The following is a 23,652-nucleotide window of genomic DNA, read 5'->3' as shown; positions in this document are numbered from 1 at the left end:
CCATGATAAAATGCGGCAAAGGCGTGTTCTCTCAGTGGACGGACAAGCTGAAAGCTAACAGCCAGGAGCTACCCAGCGAGTTGAGCTCACCACAGCTGGTTTTCTGCGAGTCCAACCCGACATACTTTTTGCCGGATGATCCACTGCGATTTTACGTGCGGATTCTGAATGTCAAGTCAGTGACTGCGCATCTGTACGAGATCAAGACGATCGAATATTATTCTCGCTTGCGTCGTGAGATAAAGGGGGATATTTGTCTTGATGGGCTGCTGCCGACTGAAGAGCAGGTGATCGATTTGAGCCACCTCACACGATGGCAGGAATCTCGAGTGTCGGTCGAGTTCAATGCCACGAGAAAGTCTCGACGAGGCGTGTTCGTGGTCGAGGTATTTGAGAAGGGAATGACGTGTCGAGCTATCTTACGCAAGGGCTTTCTCCGTCACGTGGAGCGTATTACGACGCATGGTCATGAGTTTATGGTGCTGGATGAGCGTGGAAATCCTCTTCGTGATGCTCGTGCTCTCGTGCTCAACGTGAAGTCTGGTGGTAGCAGAGCGCAGCATGGCCGCGAGTACACACCAGACGACAAAGGGAGCATCACTGTTCCATTCCGTCATCCACATGAAGGCGGCTCAAGCGACAAGTTTGCAATCGCGTTCTGTCACGAGTCATTTGGGTATTTCCATGGGTCGTTCAGCTATTTGACCGAGTCCTTTGACGTGGACGTTGACATGCACATTGATGCCGAACAGCTACTTCCTGGATTCATTGCCCAGCTTGTCACCCGTCCTCGCTTACTTGTGGCTGGTCTTGCAACTGGTGAGTCACTCGACTTGATTGTAAATTTGAAGGTGGTGATTGAGTTCGATCTCATCAATACCAGCAATGTCGGCTCGAGCTCACACAAGGAGATACTGTCGTTTGTGTCCTTGCAAGAGGCTGTCAATAGTCCTCCTAGCCTTGAGATTCCAATGGATGCTCAGAGCTTTAACGTCACGCTTGAAGGGCGAGTTTCGAGACCACATCAGGACGTGAAGACTCGAGATTTACCAAAGGTGAGCGCCTCCAAGCGCTTCAAAGTGCAACGCGTGAACGATTTCGACAGCACGTACACCGCTCATTTTGTTCGTCGGCCACTTGAAGCAGGGAGTCCGTACAGTCCAAGTGAATTTCGTGTACTAGTTCTTGGTCACAATGGCGAGCCTATTCCGAACGCTACAGCAGATTTCTTCTTGAAGCACGTTCACTCTACTGAAGAGATCAAAGTGATACTTCAAGCCGACGCGTCGGGGGAGGTCAGTTTAGGGCAACTCCAAGACATTGAGCGACTTAAAGTGGAACTTGGAGCTCGCACGGGATCCACGAAGTCGTGTAGCTGGGAATTACCGAATTTGCGTTCATACCGACCGCAAATTGTGAACTGTTCGGTGGAAGACACTGTGGAGATCCCTATTCCCTTTGCGTTTTCGTCAGAAGTGGAGAAATGGGTCGACAATAAGCTGGTTTCGGTGTGTGAAGTCGTCGACACAGTGCTCCAAAATGCAGCCCATCTTTCAGCTATTGAGGTGGTGAAGAACAAGCGAAATTGTGCTGTCAGTATTGCAGTACGAGTCGCTCAGGAAGGTAAGTATGTCGTCTACCTACGCCCACTCAACCTCAAGTACCCGGTGACTGTGTGCAAGAAGAAGAACATGCAAGTTAATCTACCGCTTGGGGTAATCATTCAGCCAAAACAAGTTCTGCTGGCCACTCCAACGCTACCATTAACGATTTGCTCGCAAGAACTGAAAACGGAAGACAAACAGAACTTGGTGCTAGAGATTCAGCTCCGAAATACATCAAGAAATTCGACGCATGTATTGGTGTTGCTGAAGCAATTCCTGGATATGCGCTCGAAGAAAATAAGTGAGGTTCTCGTGGCTGATGGCTTGGCGCCGGTCACGCGTTCTGGATCTCGTCTGCCAAGATTGCACTTCCGTTCGTCTCCACTTGAAAATGATTTCTTGAAGATGCGCAAGATCAGTGACGAGTACGCGTACATTCTTCAGCGACGGGCATTGGTTTCTTCCGGTCAAAACTTGATGCTTCTTACTGGATCCCCGTTGCTGCCAAAGCCGTCGCTACTTCAAAATCCTCACGTTATGAGCGAATCGGAAATGGAGGTGGTGACTGTAGAAGCTGGTGACAAGGTGACTGGATTCAAAGCTGTGGCATCACATGATATTCAGTCGAGAGGAGGGGTGATGAGAGCGATGGCAACGAAGAACCACGCGACGAGGAGATCATCGACAGGCCATGGACGTGAACCGAGCATTTCCTTCCTCGGAAAACAGTCCCAGCTTCTAGTCTCGTCCAATGTGAGTCCGGATGGCACTGTTCGCATTGATCTGAGTGGGCTACCCTTCTTTTCGAGTGAAATGGAGTCGTTTGAGGTCTGCACGATCGCATTCGACAGCGAAAGTGGATGTGTCTGTACTCAGGAACTGCCGATGATGCTTCCAGGTCGAGAAAACAAGTTGATCCTACCGAAGCGCGACATTCGACTGAGTGTGGAAGAGGCTCTGGTACCATTTGAGCATTTTCAACAAGGTGACAGTCATGAATGCATCCGTCCAGGAGAAGTGAAGACTCTTCCGCGCTCCTTTTCAAGCAAGTACGCGTTGTACGACAGCCTCGAGAGTGCTATCAACCTGTGGCCGACACTCACAAGCGGAAGTGAGGTCAGCGAACTGGCGAGCAAGCTGAAAGAGTGGCGGAACTTGAGTCTTCCTGAGAAGAGCAGCTTTTACTTCGCTTACGCGTGTGATGATTTCCACTTCTATCTCTTCCGGAAGGACCCAGAATTCTTCCGACAGTATGCCAAACCGTTGATTCAAGCGAAGATCAGCAGGTCTCTGGTGGATTATTATGTTCTTAATGATGAATCTAGTTTGAGGAGATTCTATCTCGGTCCGGCGGCATTCCAGCGATTGAGCTGCGTCGAGAAGCTACTGGTGGCCGAAAGAACGACAGGCGTGGAAGTACGAACGCGTATTTGTCAAGCTGTCGTTCGCGAGGTTGACTCTAGCTATCCTGCGGAATGTAGCGCGCTTTCAGGTCTGTTTAACACGGTGTTGTCTCAAGGTCAAGTTGAACCGTCAGCGCCTCCGCCTCCACCAAGCAATTCTGCTCCGGGGATGGGATTCGGCGCTGCACCACCAAACGTCTCGAGATACTTGGGAAGGGCGGAAATGATGCCGCGATTGCAGATGATGTGTGCACCGTCGTCCCCGTGCTACTCACCCGCAAGTCCAGTATATCAATCAGCCTCATTTGGGGCTTCTTCGGCTTTCGGTATGGCTGCAGCTGGCAGAGAAAGAGAAATTACAGAAACTACCTCGGGCTCTAACCTGATGGACTCGGATGACGATTTTGGAGTACGAAGTCTTGACAGCGAGAGCGACAATGACGACAGTGAAGAAGATGTCGATGGAGATGGCACCTCAGAAGAGGAAGCCCAGCAGAAGCGCAAGAAAGTGAAGCAAGAAACCCTCTACATTCCTCCTGGCAAGGTTCGCAAAGTACAAGAAAAATGCTTTTTCACTGGGCAACAACCCGCACTGTCGGGTCGTAACAAATTCTGGAAAGAGTACGCTGAGTATGTATCACGTGGACAAGCTGGTGAGCGCTTCGTGTCCTCGTATTTCCCAGAAGCTTTGGTGTCTATAACGGAAGGTCTGTTCGCGTTGGCGGTGCTGGATCTCGACATTGAAGCCAAGCCGACTCAAGTGCAGCTCTCTTCCTCTGCAAGTACCCACGTAACTCTTCGTTCCAGTAGCGATGCTGTTCTTTATCATCGAAGTATCAGACCTGCAGAGTCCACCTCAGCAGCCAACAGTGTACTGATTTTGAAGCAACGTATCCATGATGAAAATGAAGACTCCAACAGCGAGCTACTAGTCAACAAGATCTACACGACGGTCGTCACTTTGAGTAACATTGGCTCGGAGCATCTCACGGATATCAACTTACTACTCCAGATACCTCAAGGCGCGATTCCCATGGGATCAAGTGGGTTCTACACCAAGAACGAGATTGGAAATGTGGCTCCGAACCATACGGACGAGTTCAAGTTCTCCTTCTATTTCCCGGAAGCTGGCACTTTTGCTCAGTATCCTGCACGAGCTTCCCTTGATGGTCAAGTGATTGCGTGGGCGAAAATGCAAGACGATACGGCCAGTTGCAAGGTGGTCAAGTGTGCTTCTCGCGTGAATTTGACGTCCTGGAGTGACGTTAGTGCCCGAGGTTCGCTGCAAGAAGTCATGCAGTTCATAGAGTCAGCAAAACCTGGTGTGACGATCGACTACCAAAAGCTATGCTGGCGCTGTCATGATGAATCCTTTTTCCGTGGCATTTTGGAACATTTCAGACGTAAAATGGTGTTCGTGTCGGGTATCTGGAAGTACGCACTACTTCACTGCGACGAGCAAGCCATGCACGAGTATTTCGCCAGCTCAAACGATGTCACACAGGCTGTGGGTAGTGGGTCTTCCTCGTCGTTTGTGGACGAGAGACGACTGTACCACACCGACCGATTTGTGTCCGAGGTGGAGCGCTTTGATCACTGCGAGTTCGGGCCGTTCTTAACGAGACGTGTGCATCCTGTGACAGGCCGAGTGAATTCACACGTTACGTTTGGAGAGACAGCGAAAACAGCGGGCAAGCGCATCTTGAACGCCGAAACGCGTCAGTACTATGGAGACCTTTGTCAGAGATTGGGGACGCGTACTCGTCTGAATGGCCAACACCTGCTGGTGATGGCGTATTATATGGTTCTGTTCGACCGAATTGAGGACGCTCTCCATATTTTCAGTCGTCTGGAGAGCTGCTCTGGTTCTGATGATGTCGAGGTGAAGGCAACAGTGCAGTTTGCTTATTTGGCAGCCTTCCTCGATTTCTTCCGCAGCAATGGCCAGCTAAGACCCATGTTCCCTGTTGCTCGTCGAGTGGTTGCGAGCTATCTCACGCACCCGCAGCCTCGATGGCGTCAGCGATTTATGAGAATCCAAGACTTCCTGGAAGAATACGACGCATTTGAGACGCAGATTCTGCAGGATACGGAAATGGTAGATGCTGCCACGGAAGGTGACCTGTTGAACCGAGAAGCTGCAGCGACTACACGTGGAAGCCAAATCAAACTCGAAGCAAGTGTGGGTGAAGGTGCCATGGTGTTGCTATCGCAGTGTCTTGGACAGTGCGAGCTCGCATTCTACCCAATTGACGTGGAGCTGATGTTCTCGACGGAGCCGTTCAACACGTTTTCCGACTCTGCTGCGTCCGCTTCAAGCGTTCTACTAGTCGAACCTCGACTGCAACTATCTGTGAACCTCAGCACTATTCCAGCAGACTCCAACTTAACAAAGACAGCTGTGCAGATCCCAGACGAGCTGAACGGAGCGCAGATGATGGTCCGAGTTCGAGAAACCCCGTCGTCTCGTACAGTGGAAAGCGTAGCCCCACCAATCAACGTCATCGTTCCGTATTTCAACTCGACTCTGAAGATCGATGTCATGACGCAGTGTGGCATCCTGCAAGTTCTACGTGACGGTCTTCCAGTGCGCTCGTGCTACGTGAAGGTGTACGCCAAGGTGTCATCGGTGGGTGGGCGCACCAAGACGGAGTTTTACAAAGATGGCTACACTGATCTATTGGGCAACTTCGACTACGTGGGGATCAATGGAGATCTCATTTCTACTGTCGAGAAGTTCTCCATCCTCATCTCCCACGACAAGTTCGGAGCCAAAGTGGAACAAGTTGACCCCCCCGTGCTCGCAACTTCCATCGGTGACTTCAGCAACAAGAACGAGCACGAAATGCTGCTCTATTAATCTGGACTCGCAACTGCAGCTGTATTGATTACCGGTACTGGTTAAAACGCAAAAAAAACATTAGGATACGGGTACGTGTTCGCCTCTCGTACGTTAACGACGTTGCTTTGCGAGCTTAGGTTTCACAGGCGCAAGTTTTCCACTTCCTGGTGCACAAAAAGCAGAATTGATGGCTGTTGAAGCAGGTCATGTGGTTGCACCCCGTTATCTTCTGCACTCCCACGCCACATCCAGGACACTGCACGGCATGATTCTGGCGCACTGCGTTGGCGTAGTCGCGATCCGAATTCAGATCCAACGAGCGCCAGTCCTTGTCTTTCAGAAATCGCTCGTACGTTGCGAACTCGACAGCATTCAGCGCCTCTTTCACGTAGTCGGAAGGGAATTCCCTTTTGCAACAGTGCGCAGGCACCATGGCCCGATCGCGGACACCCAAGCGACAACGAGTGGCGATACAATCCTGGCAGTAGAGATGGCCACACGTTAAAACCCGGTGCGTGGTTTTGTCCTCGAGAGGTGCCACGCAACTCGTGCACGTTGGAGGTGGCTTGCATTCGAGATCGGAGATCTCCACCAGCACCAACGAGTTATCATCATCGCTGTCCGTATCCAGATCCGAGTCGGTAGAGTGTAGTAGTTTATACTCCTCCTTGGCGTAAAAACTCAAAGCAACCGCTTCGTCCACGTTGACTTGCTCTGCACGACGAATCTCTTCGCGGTACACTTCCAGCGCATAGACCTCAGCAAGTTGGGCTTCGATAGCTTCACCGTCGTCTTCATCGACGAAGTCAATTGTATCGGCGTCGAGGTAGACCACGTGCTCAAATTGAGCAAGCTCTTTCAACTCATCCAACGTCGGAAGAACTTCCATAGTGCTGTTGCAGCTACGGAAAATGGCAAGTGAGCCTTGAAAATTTCCTAACAAGAAACTGAAAGTGAACTCCACGAAATACGACTTGCTTCTCCCGCCGTTAACGTCTCTTCCCAGACGCAACATTCACTACGACGGATACTGTCAATCAAACCAACGACGTTATTGATCGAACCAATACGCAAATGATCGAAACCACGGCATTAAAAAATATAAAAGAAAAGCAAAATGCTACCAGCGAGATGACCATAACCACCTAGCGATACTTGTAGATCTGTCAGCAAATGCAGCTTGTCTTGAGGCACTTCCAACAGAAGTAGTGACCCAGGGGACACGTGATCGCGTTGCACCCAGCGACTTTCACGACGCCAATCCCACATAAAGGGCATTGCTTCCCACGGTTTTTGTGCACTAACGTCGTGTAGTCCCGATCCGATTTAAGCGTTGACGATTTCGGGTCGCGTTCGGCCAGATAGCGCTTGTACCGCATAAACTGATTCCTTGTCAGTGCTTTTTCCACATATTCCATCGGGAATTCCTTCGAGCAACAGCTAACGGGGACTAGATTGCGATCCGTCAAACTCACTCTGGCCATCTTTGCAAGACACGGGGAGCAGTATCCATGACCACACGGTACGATCCGCAGCTTTTCAGGTGAACGACAGCTGGTGTAGCATGCAACACACACCTGCTTGGATTCTTGCGCTTGGTCGACGATTTTCTTCGCTCTCTTGACAGGGGCCTTGCCATTGGATCCTCTCGTGGCACGCGGAGACGCACTTGGTTTCGTCTCCGGTACCGCCTTACGCTTGATTCCTCGCAAGCGTGGAGTGCTAGCTGTCGCACTTACATAATTTATCATCCGTTTTTCGTAGGTTGTCAGCAATGGTCCGGTCACCACGCGCCGCACAAGATTCAGCGGCAGTAGCTTACCGCAACAACTTGCTGGGACAGCGCTATCATTGGCTTTCGCGTCAAGGTATCCGGTAACTTTGGCTACGATACACGCAAGGCAGAATTCATCACCGCATGGAGCTGTAAACCGCGGATCGTACACCCGAATCCCACACACAACACAAAATTTGAGAACTGGAAGAGCTGGTGGATACTCGGATGAGGCAGTCGATAAAGCTTCGCTTTGCTTCGAGTCGTGGCTAGCAAGGCGAGCCTTGGAGCTACGTGTAAGATAGCGAGGCTGAGCAGGAGGGCTACCATAGTTCATCAGCTCCGAGTACGATCTCGCTCTAGCTGCTTCTGCATTTGCTACTCGAGCTCGAAGACTATTAGCTGCGGTAAACGCATCTTGCATAGCTCTCGCACGTTCCGTCGGGACGGCAGACACTTTTCCATTGGACTTCGTAGTGGCATTATCACTTGAAGTTAATTTGAGTAGGAACGAGTAGTAGACATCTTCTTCATGATCCAGCACGTCACGAACAAAGTCATGGGGAACCACCTTCTTGCAACACCGTAACGGCGCAGCTCTAGCCGACAACACCGCGCGAGCTTTCTGAACCAAACAAGATCGACAAAACAAGTCTCCACATAACAATGGGAACAACGTGCTTGGCTGCGCCGACCAGAAGAAGTTGCCGGAACAGCCAGAGCATTGCGCCGAAAGCCGCCCGCGTGACGTTGTCATCGACTTGCGAAAATCTCAACTGAGGGAAGAGAGGAAACTTGCGACACCTTTGGGACGTGGCACCGATTTCCTTTTAGCGGTGATGATAGTACAGCTGAGCAAGCCTCCTTTTGAAGCTCACTAAAGCAACTCATTTTAATTGAAGTAATAGTCAAAATGAGGATATTTCAGCTTACCCAACTTTAATAATCATTCCAAAAACTGCGTGGCTCAAGGTATTAGATGAAAACTCCTCAGTACGGGCATCTTCTACGCAAGTACAAAACCGCAAGTGAATATCAAGAAGAGCCCCAAGCAATAAGGAAATACAGTAAACAGCACCAACCTGCAAACGCAGCGTGCCTAAAGATCAGATCCAAGAGAATGAATGGCGAAGGGGGCACGTCATATAATCGCACCCCGCGATTTTAATCACTCCAACTCCACATTGAGGGCATTGCTTCCCACCATTTTCCCGCACAACAGCCGTGTAGACCCGATCGGATAAAAGCGAGGACTTCTTGGGGGTGCATTCGGCAAGATAACTCTTGTACTGCTCAAACTCAAGCTTGGTCAGTACTTGATCAGCATACTCCACCGGAAATTCCTTCGAGCAGCAGCGAATCGGGACTTGACTGCGGTCGGTAAGACTCGTCTTGGCCATTATTGCAAGACACGACAAACAGTAGGCATGGCCACACGGCACGATCATCAGGCTTCCAGGTGGAGTCGCATCCGAGTAGCATGCAACACAGACGCGCTCTTGTTCCTGTTTCTGCTTAGCTGCCTTTTTCGCTCTCTTGGCAGGTGCCTTGCCCTTGGATCCCTTCGTCGCTCGAGCTGACACAGTCGATTTCTTCTCTGACGCAGCCTTACGCTTAGTTCCTCGAGTGCTTGGAGTGGTGAGGTCTTTGGTCGCATCGACGTACTTTACCAAGCGCTTGGCGTACGTCGTGAGTTCTGTACCTGAAATCACACGAAGTACCAGATCCAGTGGCAATACTGTACCGCAACAGCTCGCAGGAACACGGTTGTCCTTGGGGTCCGAGACGAGATATCTACGAGCTCCAGTTTCGACGCATTTGCGGCAGAGTTTGTCACCGCACGGGGCTTGGAGCAGTGACTCGGTCACTCGAATTCCACACATTCGACAATGTTTGCGAGCAGGTGAAGGTGCAGTCTCTTGCTCAATGTCAGCGGGTGCAGTGTCCGTCGGCTCTAGTTCCGTGGCTAGACGAGCCTTGGTGCTACGCGTGAGATACCGATGGCGAGGTTGTTGAGCAGCAGAGGTATTCAAAGTCGAGCTCAATCGCTTCTTCGACCCTCTCTTGATAGCTGCTTTTGCTTCTGCAAGCTGAGCTCGAAGTCCAGCTGGGATAGACACAGAAGCTGCTTTTGCATCCACCTTCGTCACGCCATCGTTCTCATACGGAAGCTGGAGAAGGAGTGCGTAGTAGACATCTTCCTCGTGGTCCAGCACCTCGTGAATAAAGTCATGCGGAACCACATTCTCGCAGCACCGCAGCGGCACAGCTCTCGTCGACAAGACTGCTCGAGCTTTCTGAGCCAAACAAGATCGACAGAAAACTTCCCCACACAACAACGGGAACAGATTATTAGGCTGCGAAGCCGACGATGACCAGAAGAACTCGCCAGAACAACCAGAGCAGCGGGAAGAGCGCAGCCTTGGAGTCGCCATCAAGAAAAAGCCTCGAGTTTCTTTCCAAACTGGCGCAAAACTAACTGGAAGCTGGGGAAGTTTGGGACGCGGCACGCGATTTTTCTTGAGTTTAACGGGGGTCACGATGCATCAGATGCAACTCAATCAAAAAGAGCCATACAATTACCTCAAACATGCAATGCAGCTCACTGCAACTGACACTAGAGCCAAAACACTACTACTCTCCGAGAATCTGTCGCAACTCGGCTTCCGGGATCAATGGGCAGTTGCAGGATCCCCAAAACCGCAGACATGTGTAGCAGAATTGGTGTCCATTGGGACACGCAATGTGCACACAACCAAAGTCTCGCTGCACGCCGATACCACAGCCAGGACACTGTTTGCCTCCCATGGCTCTCACTGTAGCCGAGTACTCGGCATCGGATTGGAGATCCGACACCTTCCAGTCTTTCTCCCGCACGAGCTTTTGGTACTTGGCGTAGTCCTGAGGCTTTTCTAGCGCTTCACGCACATAGTCGTCAGGAAGCTCCTTCTTGCAGCAACGCAGCGGGACAAGAGCGCGATCGCCTAATGCTAAGCGACACATTCGTAGCAGACACGGCTGGCAATAGTTGTGGCCACAGGGCGCGACTCGGAACTCGTCTCGCTTCTTCTTGACGACGCAGCTGACGCAAGTTGCGGTTGGAGACGCCTCGTTGCGGTACCACGCCATATATGACGCGAACTCTGAGCGGCTTAGAGCCAGCTCCACTTGTTTCAACGCGATCTCCTTATCGCACTTCCAGCACGTTGGCAGAATCGAGTTCTTGACAGCCTTCGAGCACGTCTTGGAAAGACAACGGAAGCAGATTTGGTGCTTGCAACAGGATAGCTCGAAGACGCGGCGAACGGGCCGAGAAGTGCCGTTGCAGCACGCCAGCGTCTTCTTTACTTGTCGTCCCCCAACTTGTCTGGTCGTCGACGGCATTGCTGCGTCTTTCGAGCACTTTGGGTCCGTTCCCCTCTTTCAATTGTCTGCCCGTTAGGCCGTGAAAGTTCATCTACAACCGCCCTCGTCCCAACTGGTCGAACAGCGTCGCAGCAGAAGAACCGCGTGACAAGCTTGGACACCCTCGTCATCCCATGGAGCAGTGCCAGCGCTATCAGCAACAACCCGAACGTCGTCGTGTACACTGCGAACGGATGTTGCACCGTGAGTGTGTCCAAATGAATTGGGACGCGTTTATCTCCAATCAGGAACCCGAGAACTCCCAGCACCAACGTCACAGTAATCACTTGTCCTGCGCCGACTAGCAGCTTGAAACAGCCAAAATAGGCCACTGCAAGCACCGATCTGGGCGATGGAGTCCCCAGACTTCTCTCGAATCTCGGACACGGTTCGAACATTTGTTCTCCGGCTCCTCCGATTGGCGGGGGCACTCGAATTGGCAACAAAGGGTGCAATTCACTACTTGTAACATCGACTCCCCACTCTGCCAGGTCCATGTCAATACAATCCGCAGAGGATGCAGCCAATGCATTGTAGATGAAGGCGTCAGTGCAGCATAAGTAGAAGACTGCGTGTAGTAATCCGTTAAAGACAGAAACACCGCAACCGCAGAGAGGTATCATCAGGACAGACAGAGCTGCCATCACCCAGACTATTAAGGCTGCGGTTATGCTAAGCGCGGCGCTACATCCGTTGTAAAGCACCATGCGTGTGATCTCACCGGCCAAAGTGTAGGGTCGCACTAAGTTGCAGCCGCGAGGTTGGCGCACGCGGTGTCGGGGACGGAATGGCGGTAGTGGGAAGCGCTCTTCTTCGAAGTGTTGACGCGGCCGCGGGTCTGAGTGCAACGCGGTGAAGTCCGGTATAGCTTGGTATACATTATACGAGGACTGGGTGGCGTCCGAAGCCCGGTACGAAGGCGCAGACGCCGTGCGCGGAGGAGATACCAAAGGCATCATGTTGAGCTCTTTAGAAATGCGAATTTTGCGAGTTATTTGCACTAAATAAGAGATTTAGTACCAATTTGTGAAGATAGAAGAATGCGATTATGGAGGGTTTGCAACGAGCTCAATTTCGACCTCAAAGGAGCAAGATGGGTGACTCGCAGAATTGGTCATCATTCGACGAGCCGGAGGCGCCTAAACGTCCATCCGCCGCGACGCAAAAGGCAGAGAAGGCGGACACCAATGAAAACAAAAGCAGCATGGGACTGAGCGCTCTGACGGAGCCAGCAGCGCTGCGCAACATGCGTAATCGGCTCATCTTTGGCAGTTTAGTGGGCTTCGTCACTGGCGCTACTTTCGGGGGCAGTACGTGGCAACGATGATGTAAACCCATTGTTATAAACTTGTATTCTAATTAATACTGGTGTGGGTTGAATAACAGTTGATGGAGCGAAGCAGTACATGAAGCAGCACGGAAAACTGGCGCCTGCTGCGTTGAGCTCGATCGCACGTGGAGCTGCTACAACAGGAGGAGCCTTCTCAGGGTGAGGATCTGGCAATTAAGCTATAGTGTTTTTGATGGTGTTGCTGATTATCCTTCGTATTTACTGTTGTGCTGCTATTAGTTTCTTCTTCATGTATTGTGGGATCAAGACGGCATTGACGACACAGCGCGAAGATGACCTGACTAGTGCTGGTATTTCTTTAGTGGCTGCGGGTCTACCTTTCATCCGCTCGACGGTCATGAAACAGAATATTCCGTATGCACTCATGCTGGTGGCTCTTGACCATTTCCATGAGGAGCTTAGCGAGTACCGCTAATAAATGCAAATGCTAGAGTATACCCATTTTTTATGCTCATTTCACACGCTATTAAACCAGTACAATAGTAATACCGTACTTCATGTTAGTTGTAATCAGCTAGAAATTGCTTAAGACCTCCACGCCGACACCATCGGGTCGATACGCATCGACCCAGTACTGTAGTTCGTTGCATTTCGGCTCACAAAAGGGTTAACCTTAATATCGAAGTCGTGAGTCACTCTTGCGCAATCTTTCTTAAGCATTCCAGTATGCTCAAGATCATGCAGTTGGACAGTAAGAAAGCTTTAAAGAGAACAAGGACCACCAAGAATACGTACGACCTTGAACCATGCTACAAGCTTTCGCCGGTAGACGATTCGACACAAAACAGCGAATAGCTCACAGAAACCAACAGGTTCATGTTTAGCCCCCCTTCTTGTTTCTTGCCTACAGCTTGGCGCCAATTTCCTTTTGCTCAGTGAAAAGCTGTTGCATCTCCACGAGACTTTCTTCAAGCAGGTGGCCCATGCGAGCCCCCCAGCTACCGTGTTGGCGGCAGGCGATATTGAACTGGATGGACTGATCCTTGACACTGTATGCTATACCCAGACCTTCAGGCACAACTTCACCCCATCCCCAGCCATCGAACAGTTCATTGGTGAGGTGGCTGGTGGAAATGAGCCAACGACTCGCTCTAGCCATCACTGGATCCTCAAAGAACGGAACACGCTCACCAGGCTGCACCAGCAGTTTAAGACCGAGAATGTGACGGTCCACACCGCGACCACCACCAGCCTTGCGCATGTACGCAACGTGCGCGTTAGCAGCAGCAAGGAGCAACTTCTTCTTCTCTTCAGTTGCGACGGAGCCAGACGCGTCCTCCATGGCATCCGTGAACTTGGCGCTAGCCACGGAGCAGCTGCGAGTTGTTTCAGTACGTCCGTGTAAGAACAGACGCGTCTGCGAGGCTTCGTATGTGGCGGCATTCTTCTTGAACAGTTTCTTGTACGCCAATTGAATAGCTAATTGCACGAACGCGTCCGGACTGCAGCGGAATCCCTTGATGGAGCGTGCACCGTAGCCATAGAAGACCTGTACGAAGACTTCGTGGTCGACCACAGTCTGGTCGAACACCTTCTCAGCCTCAGCAATGTTACGCAACGTCTGCGTCGTAAAGCGGAACGTGAGCTGCTTGGGAGCAGCAAGTGAAAGCTCTAGTTGCTGCGTCGTCTGTCCACGAGGACCCAGATCAATCTGGCCATTATGCAGACGCGACACGAGGTATTCTGTATAGCGAGCCATCGGCATTCCATCGAGCATCGAATGTTCGCCCAGTAGTCCAGCCTTGCCGTTCTCAAACACCACAAGTTGCACACACTTGTCGAAGAAGCGGTTGCGTCCGTTGCCATGCCAGAGTCCACGTGCGACCTCAGTACGGGACACTGGAGCTTCGTCATCCATATTGAGTACCAGCAATGAGCTCTCAATAGCTTGCAGTGACTCTTCATTCTTCGGTGAGGCTCGGATCAATTCTTCACGAGCGTCAGCCCACGAGTCGCGATCCTGGGAGGTCAACGCCCCCACAGCAGACTCCTTGGCTCCAGCAGACTCCAAGATCCTGGCCAGTTGGAAGCAGAGAGCCTCAAAGCCTAGTGGCTGTTGAGTACGCTGGTCCAGTAGCTCCAGTTGGAAGAATTTGTTGTGGCGCATAATAACAGCGTGGGTGTGCGTCTTGGGGTCGTAGATCCTGTACGAATCCTGCTCGCGTCGTGGGATACGACAAGCGTTGAACATGTATTTGTAGGCTGTGGAGCAGACGGGAGTCTTCTTCTTGCCCAGCTGCTCTGGCTCGAGCGAGCCGTCCGCCACTTGACGAGCGAAAAGCACGGAGCCTCGCAGCAGAGCCGCTGCGCGTCCAATATTGGAGCGTTGGGCTGGGTGCACGCTGTCTGCGAAGTGGAAGAAGTAGCTGACGTTGAACACCACCGGGTCGCGCACTTGAAGGTAGCCCAGTGTGTTCCACCACTCGACTAGGAAGCTCGAGTCGCTGCGGTCCTTGGCGCGGTCCACTAGACGGCGCTGGAGCTCCTCGCCCATGCCACCAGGTCGCAGGAAGGCAGTCGCCAGCTCCTTGGAGCGTGCAAACTCAGCGGGAGACGTCAGCGGCTTGATCGTCTCTAGATAGAGCGAGACGGTATCAGCCAACAAAGGCACCGGTAGACGCGGCAAGTCGCGTTGGAAGCGATAAAGCGGACGCGACGGATCCTCCAAGTCCGCCTCAGCACGGTAATCGCCCCAGCATTCGCGAAAGCCCTGCGGGTCGAAGGTACCGGGCGTGATCTGAGTCATGGGGGAGGTCGCTGCGGAGTCAAAAGCTGAAGGATTGCAGAGTGAACTCTCACGTCAGGTTCAACCGCTTCAACGTCGTTGACGCAGCAAAAGTTAAAACGCAATGAAACGGGTCCGATCCGCAATATCTACTGATCTATAATTGGTGCAAAATACTTGCAACCAATGACAGCGATGGGTCACTGCCACTTTTAAGGAGTTTAGCTGTTAAATTTAACTTTGCCTTCGAGAAAAATGGCGAGCAGCTCTCCTTCGCTGGCAGCCGTGGCTGTGACGGCTGCAGGGGTTGTCGCTCTGTATGGCCTTGTGCGCCTGACTCGTGCTAGTATCTACGACGTCACTGTCGTCAAGCTGACGACTGGTTGGTACATGGAGGTGCTGGGGCGGCTTCCGAAGGGCAGCAAGCTCCTAGACGTCGGAATCGGCACAGGCCTCGCTCTGATCAACAATGGCGATCTGCTCAAGGTCAAGGACATCACAGTGGACGGTGTGGACTACGACGAAGACTACGTGGTGCGCTGCCGAGCACTGCTGAAGGAATCGCAATTGACGAGTCACGTCCAAGTGTACCACGCTTCCATCTACGACTTTCAAGGGGGCCCCTATGATGCAGTCTACTTCAGCTCGTCGCTAATGCTCATGCCCGACGCAGTGAAGGCGCTCCAGCACTGCGTGAGTATGGTAAAGCCTGGAACTGGAAAGGTCTATGTGACGCAGACCATTCAAACGAGACACTCAAAAATAGTGGAGATCGGCAAGCCGCTACTTAAATTCCTCACGACCATCGACTTCGGCACGGTCACGTATGAGGAAGATTTACTTAACACATTTAAGAAGGCAGGCCTGACGCTGCAGGAGCATGTGCCGATCTCGGGGTCGACCATGACGTCCACACGGTCGTTCCGACTATTCGTGCTTGAACCGTGAGCTATGGGGATCGCTGGTTGTCTCTATCTGGTAGACAACCAAGTACGACGTACATGTAGTGACAGAGACATATTGTGTTTTGTGGTCTCGATGCAAATTATGAACATGAAGTAGCGACAGAGTGCTTAAACGGTTGACCTCAAAGTTGCTAAGGCAGCACCATCTCGTGCTGGGGCAGTCTCCATGTCATCCAATCTTTCCAGAAATGAAAGGGTGGATCTTCCTCTTGGCGAGATCCCGAACCGACATCACCCACTGATTTTTGCGGAGGGACTCGAAAGGGGGAGAAAGCAATCGGAGATCTTGGAGAGCTATGACTCGGTCGCGTAGGAGCAACAAGTTCTGTCTGCTGGCTTTGAGCGTGTGCGTCTTCATTTTAATGGGGTTTAATGGGGTGGATGCATCCGTTGCTGGATTAAAGAAGAATGCGGAGCCTCACGACCCTGTGGCGGCTACTCGGGGGCTGATTCACCGACTACTAGGCGACAAATACAGCAACCAGATCACCCTTCGAGTGTTGCCCTCGGATGCTGACGATCTTGACGTGTTTGAGCTTGGAAGCGACGGTGACAAACTCGAGATCGCCGCCAACTCGGCCACCGCCATGGCATACGGTTTGCAATGGTACTTCAAGTCGGTGTTGCATGCTCAGACCGACTGGGATAACCACAAGCTGCAACTCCCAGACAAGCTGCCGAAAGTGGAGGAACGAGTGCGTCATAAACGTAGCTCCAAGTTCTCGTACTACCAAAACGTGGATACCGGTAGCTACTCGCTCTGGGCGTGGAGCTGGCCGCAATGGGAGAAGCACATCGACTGGATGGCGCTCAACGGTGCGTATGTACAGTATCCATGTCCCCGCCATACTATTTACACTAAACGTTCGTGTGCTCAGGTATTAACATGCCGTTGGCATTTACCGGCCAGGAGAAAGTGTGGCAAATCACGTTCCACAAATATTACAATGTAAGCTACGAAGGTTTGGGCAAGTTTTTCGCTGGCTCGGCCTTTCTGTCCTGGGGTCGCATGGGAAACCTGCGTGGAAGTTGGGTGAAAGGGCCACTTCCTCAAGCATTTATCGACAACCAACATGAGCTTCAGCTCCGCATCCTTGAGCGTATGCGTGAGTTCGGTATGATTCCAGCTTTACCAGCATTTGCCGGTCACGTTCCTGAAGAATTGAAACTTCGATTGCCGAATGCACATTTCACCCAATCACCAAACTGGGGCAACTTTTCTGAGGAACACTGCTGTGTCTTTATGATTGAGCCCACTGACGCGCTGTACCGTGAAATCGGCAAAAACTTCCTAAAGGAGCAGCGCGAATTGTACAACTACACGTCGTCTCTGTATCAATGTGACACATACATGGAGATGGCACCAGAATTCACAGATTTAACTGAGCTGGAAGGCGCCGCGCGCGCTGTAATCGACGGCATGACAGCTGCCGACCCTAATGCTGTTTGGTTAATGCAAGGCTGGCCATTTGTGGACGACCCACACTTCTGGACGAAGCCTCGCGTAAAGGCATATCTTGATGGCGTGCCCACCGATAAGCTGATCATCCTTGACTTCTACAGTGAGTCGGTGCCCATTTGGAGCAAGATGGACAACTATTTCGGCAAGAGTTGGATCTACTCTGTGTTGCACAACTTCGGTGGGAATACTGGAATGCGTGGGGACTTGCTGACGCTAGCTACGGCACCTGTGCTGGCCAATTGGGCAGGAAACGGAACCATGGTTGGTGTTGGATTAACCATGGAAGGCATTTTCCAGAACTATATTGTATACGACCTCACGTTGCAAATGGCGTGGGTGGATAATCCTCTGGATGTGAACACGTGGATTCCACAGTATGCGGCACAGCGATATCATACGCACAACGAGCACGTTGAGCAAGCGTGGAGCTATCTTTTGCGTTCGGTCTACAACCGTACACTTGCCTATGGTGGTGTAACCAAGAGTCTGGTGTGTTTAATTCCCCACTGGAGGCTTTTGTACGACAGATTTCAGCCTACGCTCATCAAGTACGACCCTAACGATGTCGTTCTAGCATGGAAAGAACTCCTACTAGCTGAGAACGAATTGCGTGATGTGGACACGTATCGACATGATTTAGTGGACGTCACGAAACAGTTTTTGAGCAACAAATTGCTGGAGCAGTACATCCACCTGAAAGGCATTTACAATGCAAAAAAGGCCTCACCAAATGAAGTGTGTGGATTGACGAAGACCATGCTTACCACTATGGAGCGTCTGGAGGAAATACTTGCGACGAACGAGGACTTTCTGCTAGGCAACTGGATTGGTGATGCACTGTCACTTAAGTGACGGTAAAGATAAGCTTACCAGAACCACGTTGCAACAATACTACGAATATGAAGCCCGTAATCAAGTCACGCGTTGGGGAGACAACAACAATGAGGCTATTCACGACTATGCTGGGAAAGAGTGGGCTGGTCTTGTAAAGGGGTACTATATTCCACGTTGGACCATGTGGCTTTCAGAAGTCTGCAATGCTTACACAGACAAGCGCGAAATGAACGAGAAGGCACTAAAAGAGAAGCGTATTGCTTTTGAACTAAAGTGGCAGCTTGGCCACGAATCGTATCCAACAACGACAGTCGGTGATGCGTTTACCATTTCCAAACGATTCTACAACGAGTACATCGCTTCCGAGGCGTTGATTCCGTGGGAACTCTTTGGTGAGATTCTGTCGGTGGCGTAACGACGTTGTGGTTGTGACCTCGAGGAATTTGTAAATGGAGTTAATGACGGCAAACGCCATGCATTTGAGTAAGCAATAAGCTAACAATATTGGCCCGACATGCGTATTATTCAAGGATAGCACCGACCCAGACTTAAGTCGATTGCTGTTACTGTACTCCACCCAGTTATAGTGTCACATACGTCGATTGCTGTTACTGTACTCCATCATTCATTCGGAAGTCGGTAAATGTGCACAATTGGCAAGCACCTACTCGTAATAGTCTTAATTAGTGTCCTATTCTCAAGGAATCCAGGAAGTTTGATTTTAGCGAAACCTTTAAACACCTTAATGCATCGTCAACGAGAGACCAAACATTGGTGGCTGCACCGCTCAAGTTGAGTAGTACCCATTCCCATGCCGGGCTCACCGCGTTTCCATACGGCTTTGGCTGAGCCAGTCCACGCTTCGCTGCCTCATCAATCCAGAGCGACGCCATTCAAGTCGCTACACACCGTTCACGGCTGTGGCACTTGTCGAGGGCAGCGAACGCTCGCGACCCGCTCCAAATCTGCAGCCTAGCGACGCAGGTCATGGCGTGGAGGTCCCTGGAAGCCATCATTTGACTACGGAAAGTAGCAAATGCAACAATGGAATTCGCCACTTCAACAGTGCAGAAAATTTGCAACAGTAGAACTGTAGCCAAAAAATCGAAAATCAGACGTAAGTGGCCCTTTCACCACTGGATTTCACTATGCCATCCTTCCACCAATGGCGGACCACCATACATGTATCCGAAAGCTGCAAGTCTTCATTTCAAAACTGCCTCTCGACCGCTAAAAACGTCAAATTAGCGCGTTGAAGTCAGGGGTTACTTTTTGCCTACACTCACTGGACACTGGTATAACTGCTGACCAGGCTGTCCACACCGCGAAATTCTTCAATATCAAGATGGCGGAGCCGTCCGAGTGGCTCGCGGCCTGGCACGCCGTACATTGGGTCTGTCTGGGTACGGGCGCTGCGGCCGCGCTCTTCCTGTTGCTGCATTCAGCTACGTTCCATCGACTCAAGCGCCGCATGGCCGATCTGTTACTGAGCGGCATTGCACTAGCGGACGTTGGTTTCGTGGGATTGGAGGCGATCAAGCAGGCGCTCCACGCATCCTACTTGGCGCGCTATCGACGGGAGGACGAGGGCCAAGAGGAATTGCACTACACGACCGGAGACTTCGTCCTGACGCTTCTGGCGCGCTTCAGCTTCTTCATGTCGCTTTACTGGATCGCCAATCTGTCGCTACTCATGCGCCTCGGCAATTTGGAGGCGCTTCACGCCAGAAGGAGTCTACTATTGTCATCACTGGCCTCACTGGTGTATGGGTGTATGCATGCACTCCTTCCAACTATGAGTGGAGAAGACACGACCAATTCAGGAGCGTACACTGTCACAGCGGTACTGCTATTAATCATGCAAGCCACACCTTTATTACTCATTATGACCAATCTCCGAGCAGTAAAGAAATCGAGACTGAAGTCGTCCACTCAGGGACGCAACGTTATTCGACGCCTTACAGGCTACTGCGTCTGTGCAGCGGTGCTTACAATGCCCTACGCAATGGTACTCATCGTGTCCCAGAGGCTTATAAGTGTCGGAGCTGTTGCGGAGACGTTGAATTACTTTGTTCCAGTGGCAAATGCTCTGTTATTCGGCACAAGTTTGAGTTGCTGTTGCTGCTGTGCAACGGCAACCGAGACAGCACTCCCCACGCATGAGGATAAAGTGCACTTCGATGAAACTCCATCATCGTCAATAGATATTTCCGCTGCTCTAATGACTGACGGAAGTGGGACGCCTCGATGTACCGGGTATACAGCACTAGCCACGCCCGTAGTTTTAGGTGTGCGAGATGGACTGCTAGCTGGTGGCCCGATCGCGGAAATGGTGACGGAAGGACCAGCCGTGATGATCGGTGAGGGATCCAGTGCTGAAGTGTACAAGGCTCAATGGCTTGGAATCACCGTCGCACTCAAGTGTCTACGCTTTCGTGCTGGCAGTAGCTCAGAAGCCGAGCTGTACATGACACACCTGGCTGAGCTACGCACCGAATTTCTGGATGAAGCAGTGCTGGCAGCTCAGTTGCGTCACCCGAACATTACGCTATTTATCAAAATGGGAACCTACAAGGGAAGCTTGTGTCTTGTCAAGTACGTACAGTATATATATTGCAGAAGACTTCGGCGCGTTGGATTGTTAACTAACCGTTGCTAATGTTACCAGTGAATACTGCGCTCGTGGATCATTGCGAGATGTACTTCGTACGAATCCTTTGATGGAGTGGAACACAAGAGTTCGTCTGGCTTTCGAAGCGGCTAAAGGTCTGGCCTTTATGCATAACCGAGAGCCAATCTACTTGCACCGCGACCTCAAGGCATCCAATATCCTAGTGACTGCTGACTGGACTGCCAAGATCGCAGACTTTGGAATCTCCCGGATCGCTACGGATTACACTGTGAAGAAGCAACAGCTTTCGCACAAGTTCTCGATGCGATCTCTCCAGTCGCTGCAATCAATCGATGAGAGTGTTGTCATGATGGATAACGCTGCATCCGAGCTCATGACAACTTTCGCCGGCACCTGGCGCTGGAACGCACCGGAGATCATGAAAAACCCAAACGAGTGTCGCTTTAACCGCGAAACAGACATGTACAGCTTCGGTGTGGCTCTATGGGAGATTCTGACCAACGGAGCTATTCCCTTTGGCAACGTAGACTTCGATCATCAAGTGCGGCAGCTCGTTGCAGCAGGAGAGCGTCCAGCGCTGCCGCCTGCGTACCTGCGACGCGCACCGCCCGAGTTCATTGAAGTCATGTGTGCTTGCTGGCATCAGCGACCGGAGAAGAGACCCAGTGCTCAGGATGTCATGTTGCGGCTGGGATCCTTGTCGTACACGCTGTCCAATGGCTCGGAGTTCTTCTCGTCGTCGCAGAGCACTCCGCGTTTCGTCTTTAGTGATAATTATTGTCTTGCGATGGACTCGAACCAGAGTTGTCCAGGAGTGTGGTGACTTCGCCCATAGTGCATAGGCGTCTGTAATTTAAGTTAGAACGTTTTACGGGTATAACCTACTTCATTAATTGGAACCCCGTTGTCCGACATGATCTTTATTCCCATTAGTCAGCCACATCATCATTCTCGTCGGAGGATTCAGTGGTATAAGCATTGCGTGGCTGGGAGCTGGAAATGGGTAGGAGTCGGTCGATCTCCTCCTCGCTCACCCCATGGTCTCGTAATTGCTGTCTCGAAAGTCCCAGCTGCACCTTTGCGTCGTAGCCTTCCTTCTCCGCAAGCAGCTTTTCTCTTCTTGCCTGCGTCTCCAAAATCTTCAAGTTCAGTCGCTCTCGACGTTCTTCACGGTGGTCTCGCGTGATCTCGAGCTGCAGTCGTTTCTCTTCGATCTCCAGACGTTTCTCGTTGAGCGACACGGTAGTTGCAGATTCTGCCGTGGACGTTGTTGGTGTGGGCTGTGTTAGAACCGAATTGGGCCACACATCGTCAGCGTTCGCAGTGGATGCACCCCAACGTGGGCGATCACGCGTCTTCGTAGCCGACTGGCGCTGTTTTTTCGCTAAAGGGGCGTTGCTTTCGTCTGCATTGGTGTTGGTTCGCGCCATCTGCTCGACTGCTAAGGCACTAGCCTCTATAGCCTGTTCAATGACTTCTGACGTGGTGGGTATCGCCTCGACTTGCCCTGTATTACTAGAGCTATCACTTTTGCCGTTCGAATTTAGGAGAGCCGTCGACATCGAGGAGCGTGCCGGGCATATGCGCATGTGCGATTGCAGGCGGTTAACGGCAGCAGAAACCTGCTTGTTGCAGGCCTTGCAGTCCACTTTCGCGCCCTTGGCGCCGGCGACGCGGTACTTATGCCCGAAGAACTGCCATTCCTTGTTGAGCGGCTTCACCATGATGTTTTGCAATAATTGAATTTTGATCATTCAATTAACCCAAAACCCAGCTATTGCAAAACTGGGTTACAGTTTTGCAATAGCTGTTTTTTGTAAAAGTATTTGCTGAGATATTACTTTTAAGAAACCATAATATGAATACTATTTGACAAGTAGCCATTCTACTTCCCTTCGTAGTATTAGCTAAATTACAATTAGTAGTAGTATTAGTGCTTATTTGTGGCGATATAGTACTCTTTTGAGTAATTGATTTTTGGAGAGCCCCTCAATGAGCAATTGCAAGGTGTATGGCTCGGGGGATTCCATCCCATAAAACGCACAGTTTGACTTAAATCCGGTAATTATCATTCGTTCTGGACATGTCGTAACTTACGACTCGTAAGGAACAAAGTATAGGGTGCGCTGTTACCGGTTGTCAAGAAGGGAACGAGCCTAAATGGACCCGTGCTCAACGTGCGGAAAACACGTTCATCAGATGTGCACTATTAGTGCGTTTGAAGATGCCAGTTCGACTCTTATCAAGAGGTAGAACATATCTGGAAAAAAAACTACGATTTTATTCACCCTAAGGCTTTAGGTCGGGGAACGATCGCTTCGGTTTTGACAGTTTCCGATGGACCTAACCCTAGTCTGATCCGGCCCCGTCTAGTCGGTTGGCTCAGTTTTGACTGTGTAGCACACTATACACTCTGGTACCATTCGAGAAAACGGTCAAATAGCTCACAGCGGCGACCGCGTCTCTTTATTACAAGCCTCCCCGAAACCCAGCCAGCCCTGCAGGATGGTGCAGCACGTCACTCAGTCGGCGCACGGTTTGTCGGAAAGCTTGACTATCTCCGCCACGACGGACGCACCAGAGCGAGGGACATGGCCACCATGTACGACTGCCTGCTGCTATCCACGGAAGCCGATTGTTTCTCCCTCTCTGGCA

General features: G+C 51.3%; 11 protein-coding genes across 11 annotated transcripts; 5 read left to right on the top strand and 6 right to left on the bottom strand.

Annotated features, from left to right (window-relative positions):
* Positions 1–2: 2 nt before the first annotated feature.
* On the top strand, positions 3–5,934 carry PITG_10058 (uncharacterized protein; the record flags this gene model as incomplete). The annotated part of the gene is made up of 3 exons (XM_002902548.1): positions 3–3,123; positions 3,370–3,453; positions 3,496–5,934. The coding sequence occupies 3 exons, from the start codon at positions 3–5 to the stop codon at positions 5,865–5,867; spliced, it is 5,577 nt and encodes a 1,858-aa protein (XP_002902594.1).
* Positions 5,935–5,982: 48 nt separating this feature from the next.
* PITG_10057 (uncharacterized protein) lies at positions 5,983–6,282 on the bottom strand (the record flags this gene model as incomplete). Its single annotated transcript, XM_002902547.1, has 1 exon — positions 5,983–6,282. The coding sequence occupies one exon, from the start codon at positions 6,280–6,282 to the stop codon at positions 5,983–5,985; it is 300 nt and encodes a 99-aa protein (XP_002902593.1).
* Positions 6,283–6,350: 68 nt separating this feature from the next.
* PITG_10056 (uncharacterized protein) lies at positions 6,351–6,738 on the bottom strand (the record flags this gene model as incomplete). The annotated part of the gene is made up of 2 exons (XM_002902546.1): positions 6,351–6,375; positions 6,452–6,738. The coding sequence occupies 2 exons, from the start codon at positions 6,736–6,738 to the stop codon at positions 6,351–6,353; spliced, it is 312 nt and encodes a 103-aa protein (XP_002902592.1).
* A 277-nt stretch (positions 6,739–7,015) lies between these two features.
* Positions 7,016–7,333, bottom strand: PITG_10055 (uncharacterized protein; the record flags this gene model as incomplete). The annotated part of the gene is made up of 1 exon (XM_002902545.1): positions 7,016–7,333. One exon carries the CDS (start codon positions 7,331–7,333, stop codon positions 7,016–7,018), a length of 318 nt encoding a protein of 105 aa, XP_002902591.1.
* Positions 7,334–10,180: 2,847 nt separating this feature from the next.
* PITG_10054 (uncharacterized protein) lies at positions 10,181–11,987 on the bottom strand (the record flags this gene model as incomplete). Its single annotated transcript, XM_002902544.1, has 2 exons — positions 10,181–10,911; positions 11,112–11,987. 2 exons carry the CDS (start codon positions 11,985–11,987, stop codon positions 10,258–10,260), a joined length of 1,530 nt encoding a protein of 509 aa, XP_002902590.1.
* A 134-nt stretch (positions 11,988–12,121) lies between these two features.
* PITG_10053 (uncharacterized protein) lies at positions 12,122–12,794 on the top strand (the record flags this gene model as incomplete). The annotated part of the gene is made up of 3 exons (XM_002902543.1): positions 12,122–12,338; positions 12,415–12,517; positions 12,599–12,794. The coding sequence occupies 3 exons, from the start codon at positions 12,122–12,124 to the stop codon at positions 12,792–12,794; spliced, it is 516 nt and encodes a 171-aa protein (XP_002902589.1).
* Positions 12,795–13,223: 429 nt separating this feature from the next.
* On the bottom strand, positions 13,224–15,152 carry PITG_10052 (choline/Carnitine O-acyltransferase, putative; the record flags this gene model as incomplete). Its single annotated transcript, XM_002902542.1, has 1 exon — positions 13,224–15,152. One exon carries the CDS (start codon positions 15,123–15,125, stop codon positions 13,224–13,226), a length of 1,902 nt encoding a protein of 633 aa, XP_002902588.1.
* A 207-nt stretch (positions 15,153–15,359) lies between these two features.
* PITG_10051 (uncharacterized protein) lies at positions 15,360–16,052 on the top strand (the record flags this gene model as incomplete). The annotated part of the gene is made up of 1 exon (XM_002902541.1): positions 15,360–16,052. One exon carries the CDS (start codon positions 15,360–15,362, stop codon positions 16,050–16,052), a length of 693 nt encoding a protein of 230 aa, XP_002902587.1.
* A 379-nt stretch (positions 16,053–16,431) lies between these two features.
* Positions 16,432–18,780, top strand: PITG_10050 (alpha-N-acetylglucosaminidase (NAGLU), putative; the record flags this gene model as incomplete). The annotated part of the gene is made up of 3 exons (XM_002902540.1): positions 16,432–16,885; positions 16,948–18,360; positions 18,437–18,780. 3 exons carry the CDS (start codon positions 16,432–16,434, stop codon positions 18,778–18,780), a joined length of 2,211 nt encoding a protein of 736 aa, XP_002902586.1.
* A 930-nt stretch (positions 18,781–19,710) lies between these two features.
* PITG_10049 (protein kinase) lies at positions 19,711–21,820 on the top strand (the record flags this gene model as incomplete). The annotated part of the gene is made up of 2 exons (XM_002902539.1): positions 19,711–20,960; positions 21,034–21,820. The coding sequence occupies 2 exons, from the start codon at positions 19,711–19,713 to the stop codon at positions 21,818–21,820; spliced, it is 2,037 nt and encodes a 678-aa protein (XP_002902585.1).
* PITG_10048 (uncharacterized protein) lies at positions 21,816–22,721 on the bottom strand (the record flags this gene model as incomplete). Its single annotated transcript, XM_002902538.1, has 2 exons — positions 21,816–22,252; positions 22,290–22,721. 2 exons carry the CDS (start codon positions 22,719–22,721, stop codon positions 22,145–22,147), a joined length of 540 nt encoding a protein of 179 aa, XP_002902584.1.
* Between the last annotated feature and the right edge of the window lie 931 nt (positions 22,722–23,652).

The sequence above is a fragment of the Phytophthora infestans genome, genomic scaffold, assembly GCF_000142945.1.
Source record: "Phytophthora infestans T30-4 supercont1.17 genomic scaffold, whole genome shotgun sequence".
NCBI classification, from domain to species: Eukaryota; Oomycota; class Peronosporomycetes; order Peronosporales; family Peronosporaceae; genus Phytophthora; species Phytophthora infestans.
Note: the sequence above shows the minus strand (reverse complement) of the source record. Positions and strands in the feature narration are given on the sequence as shown.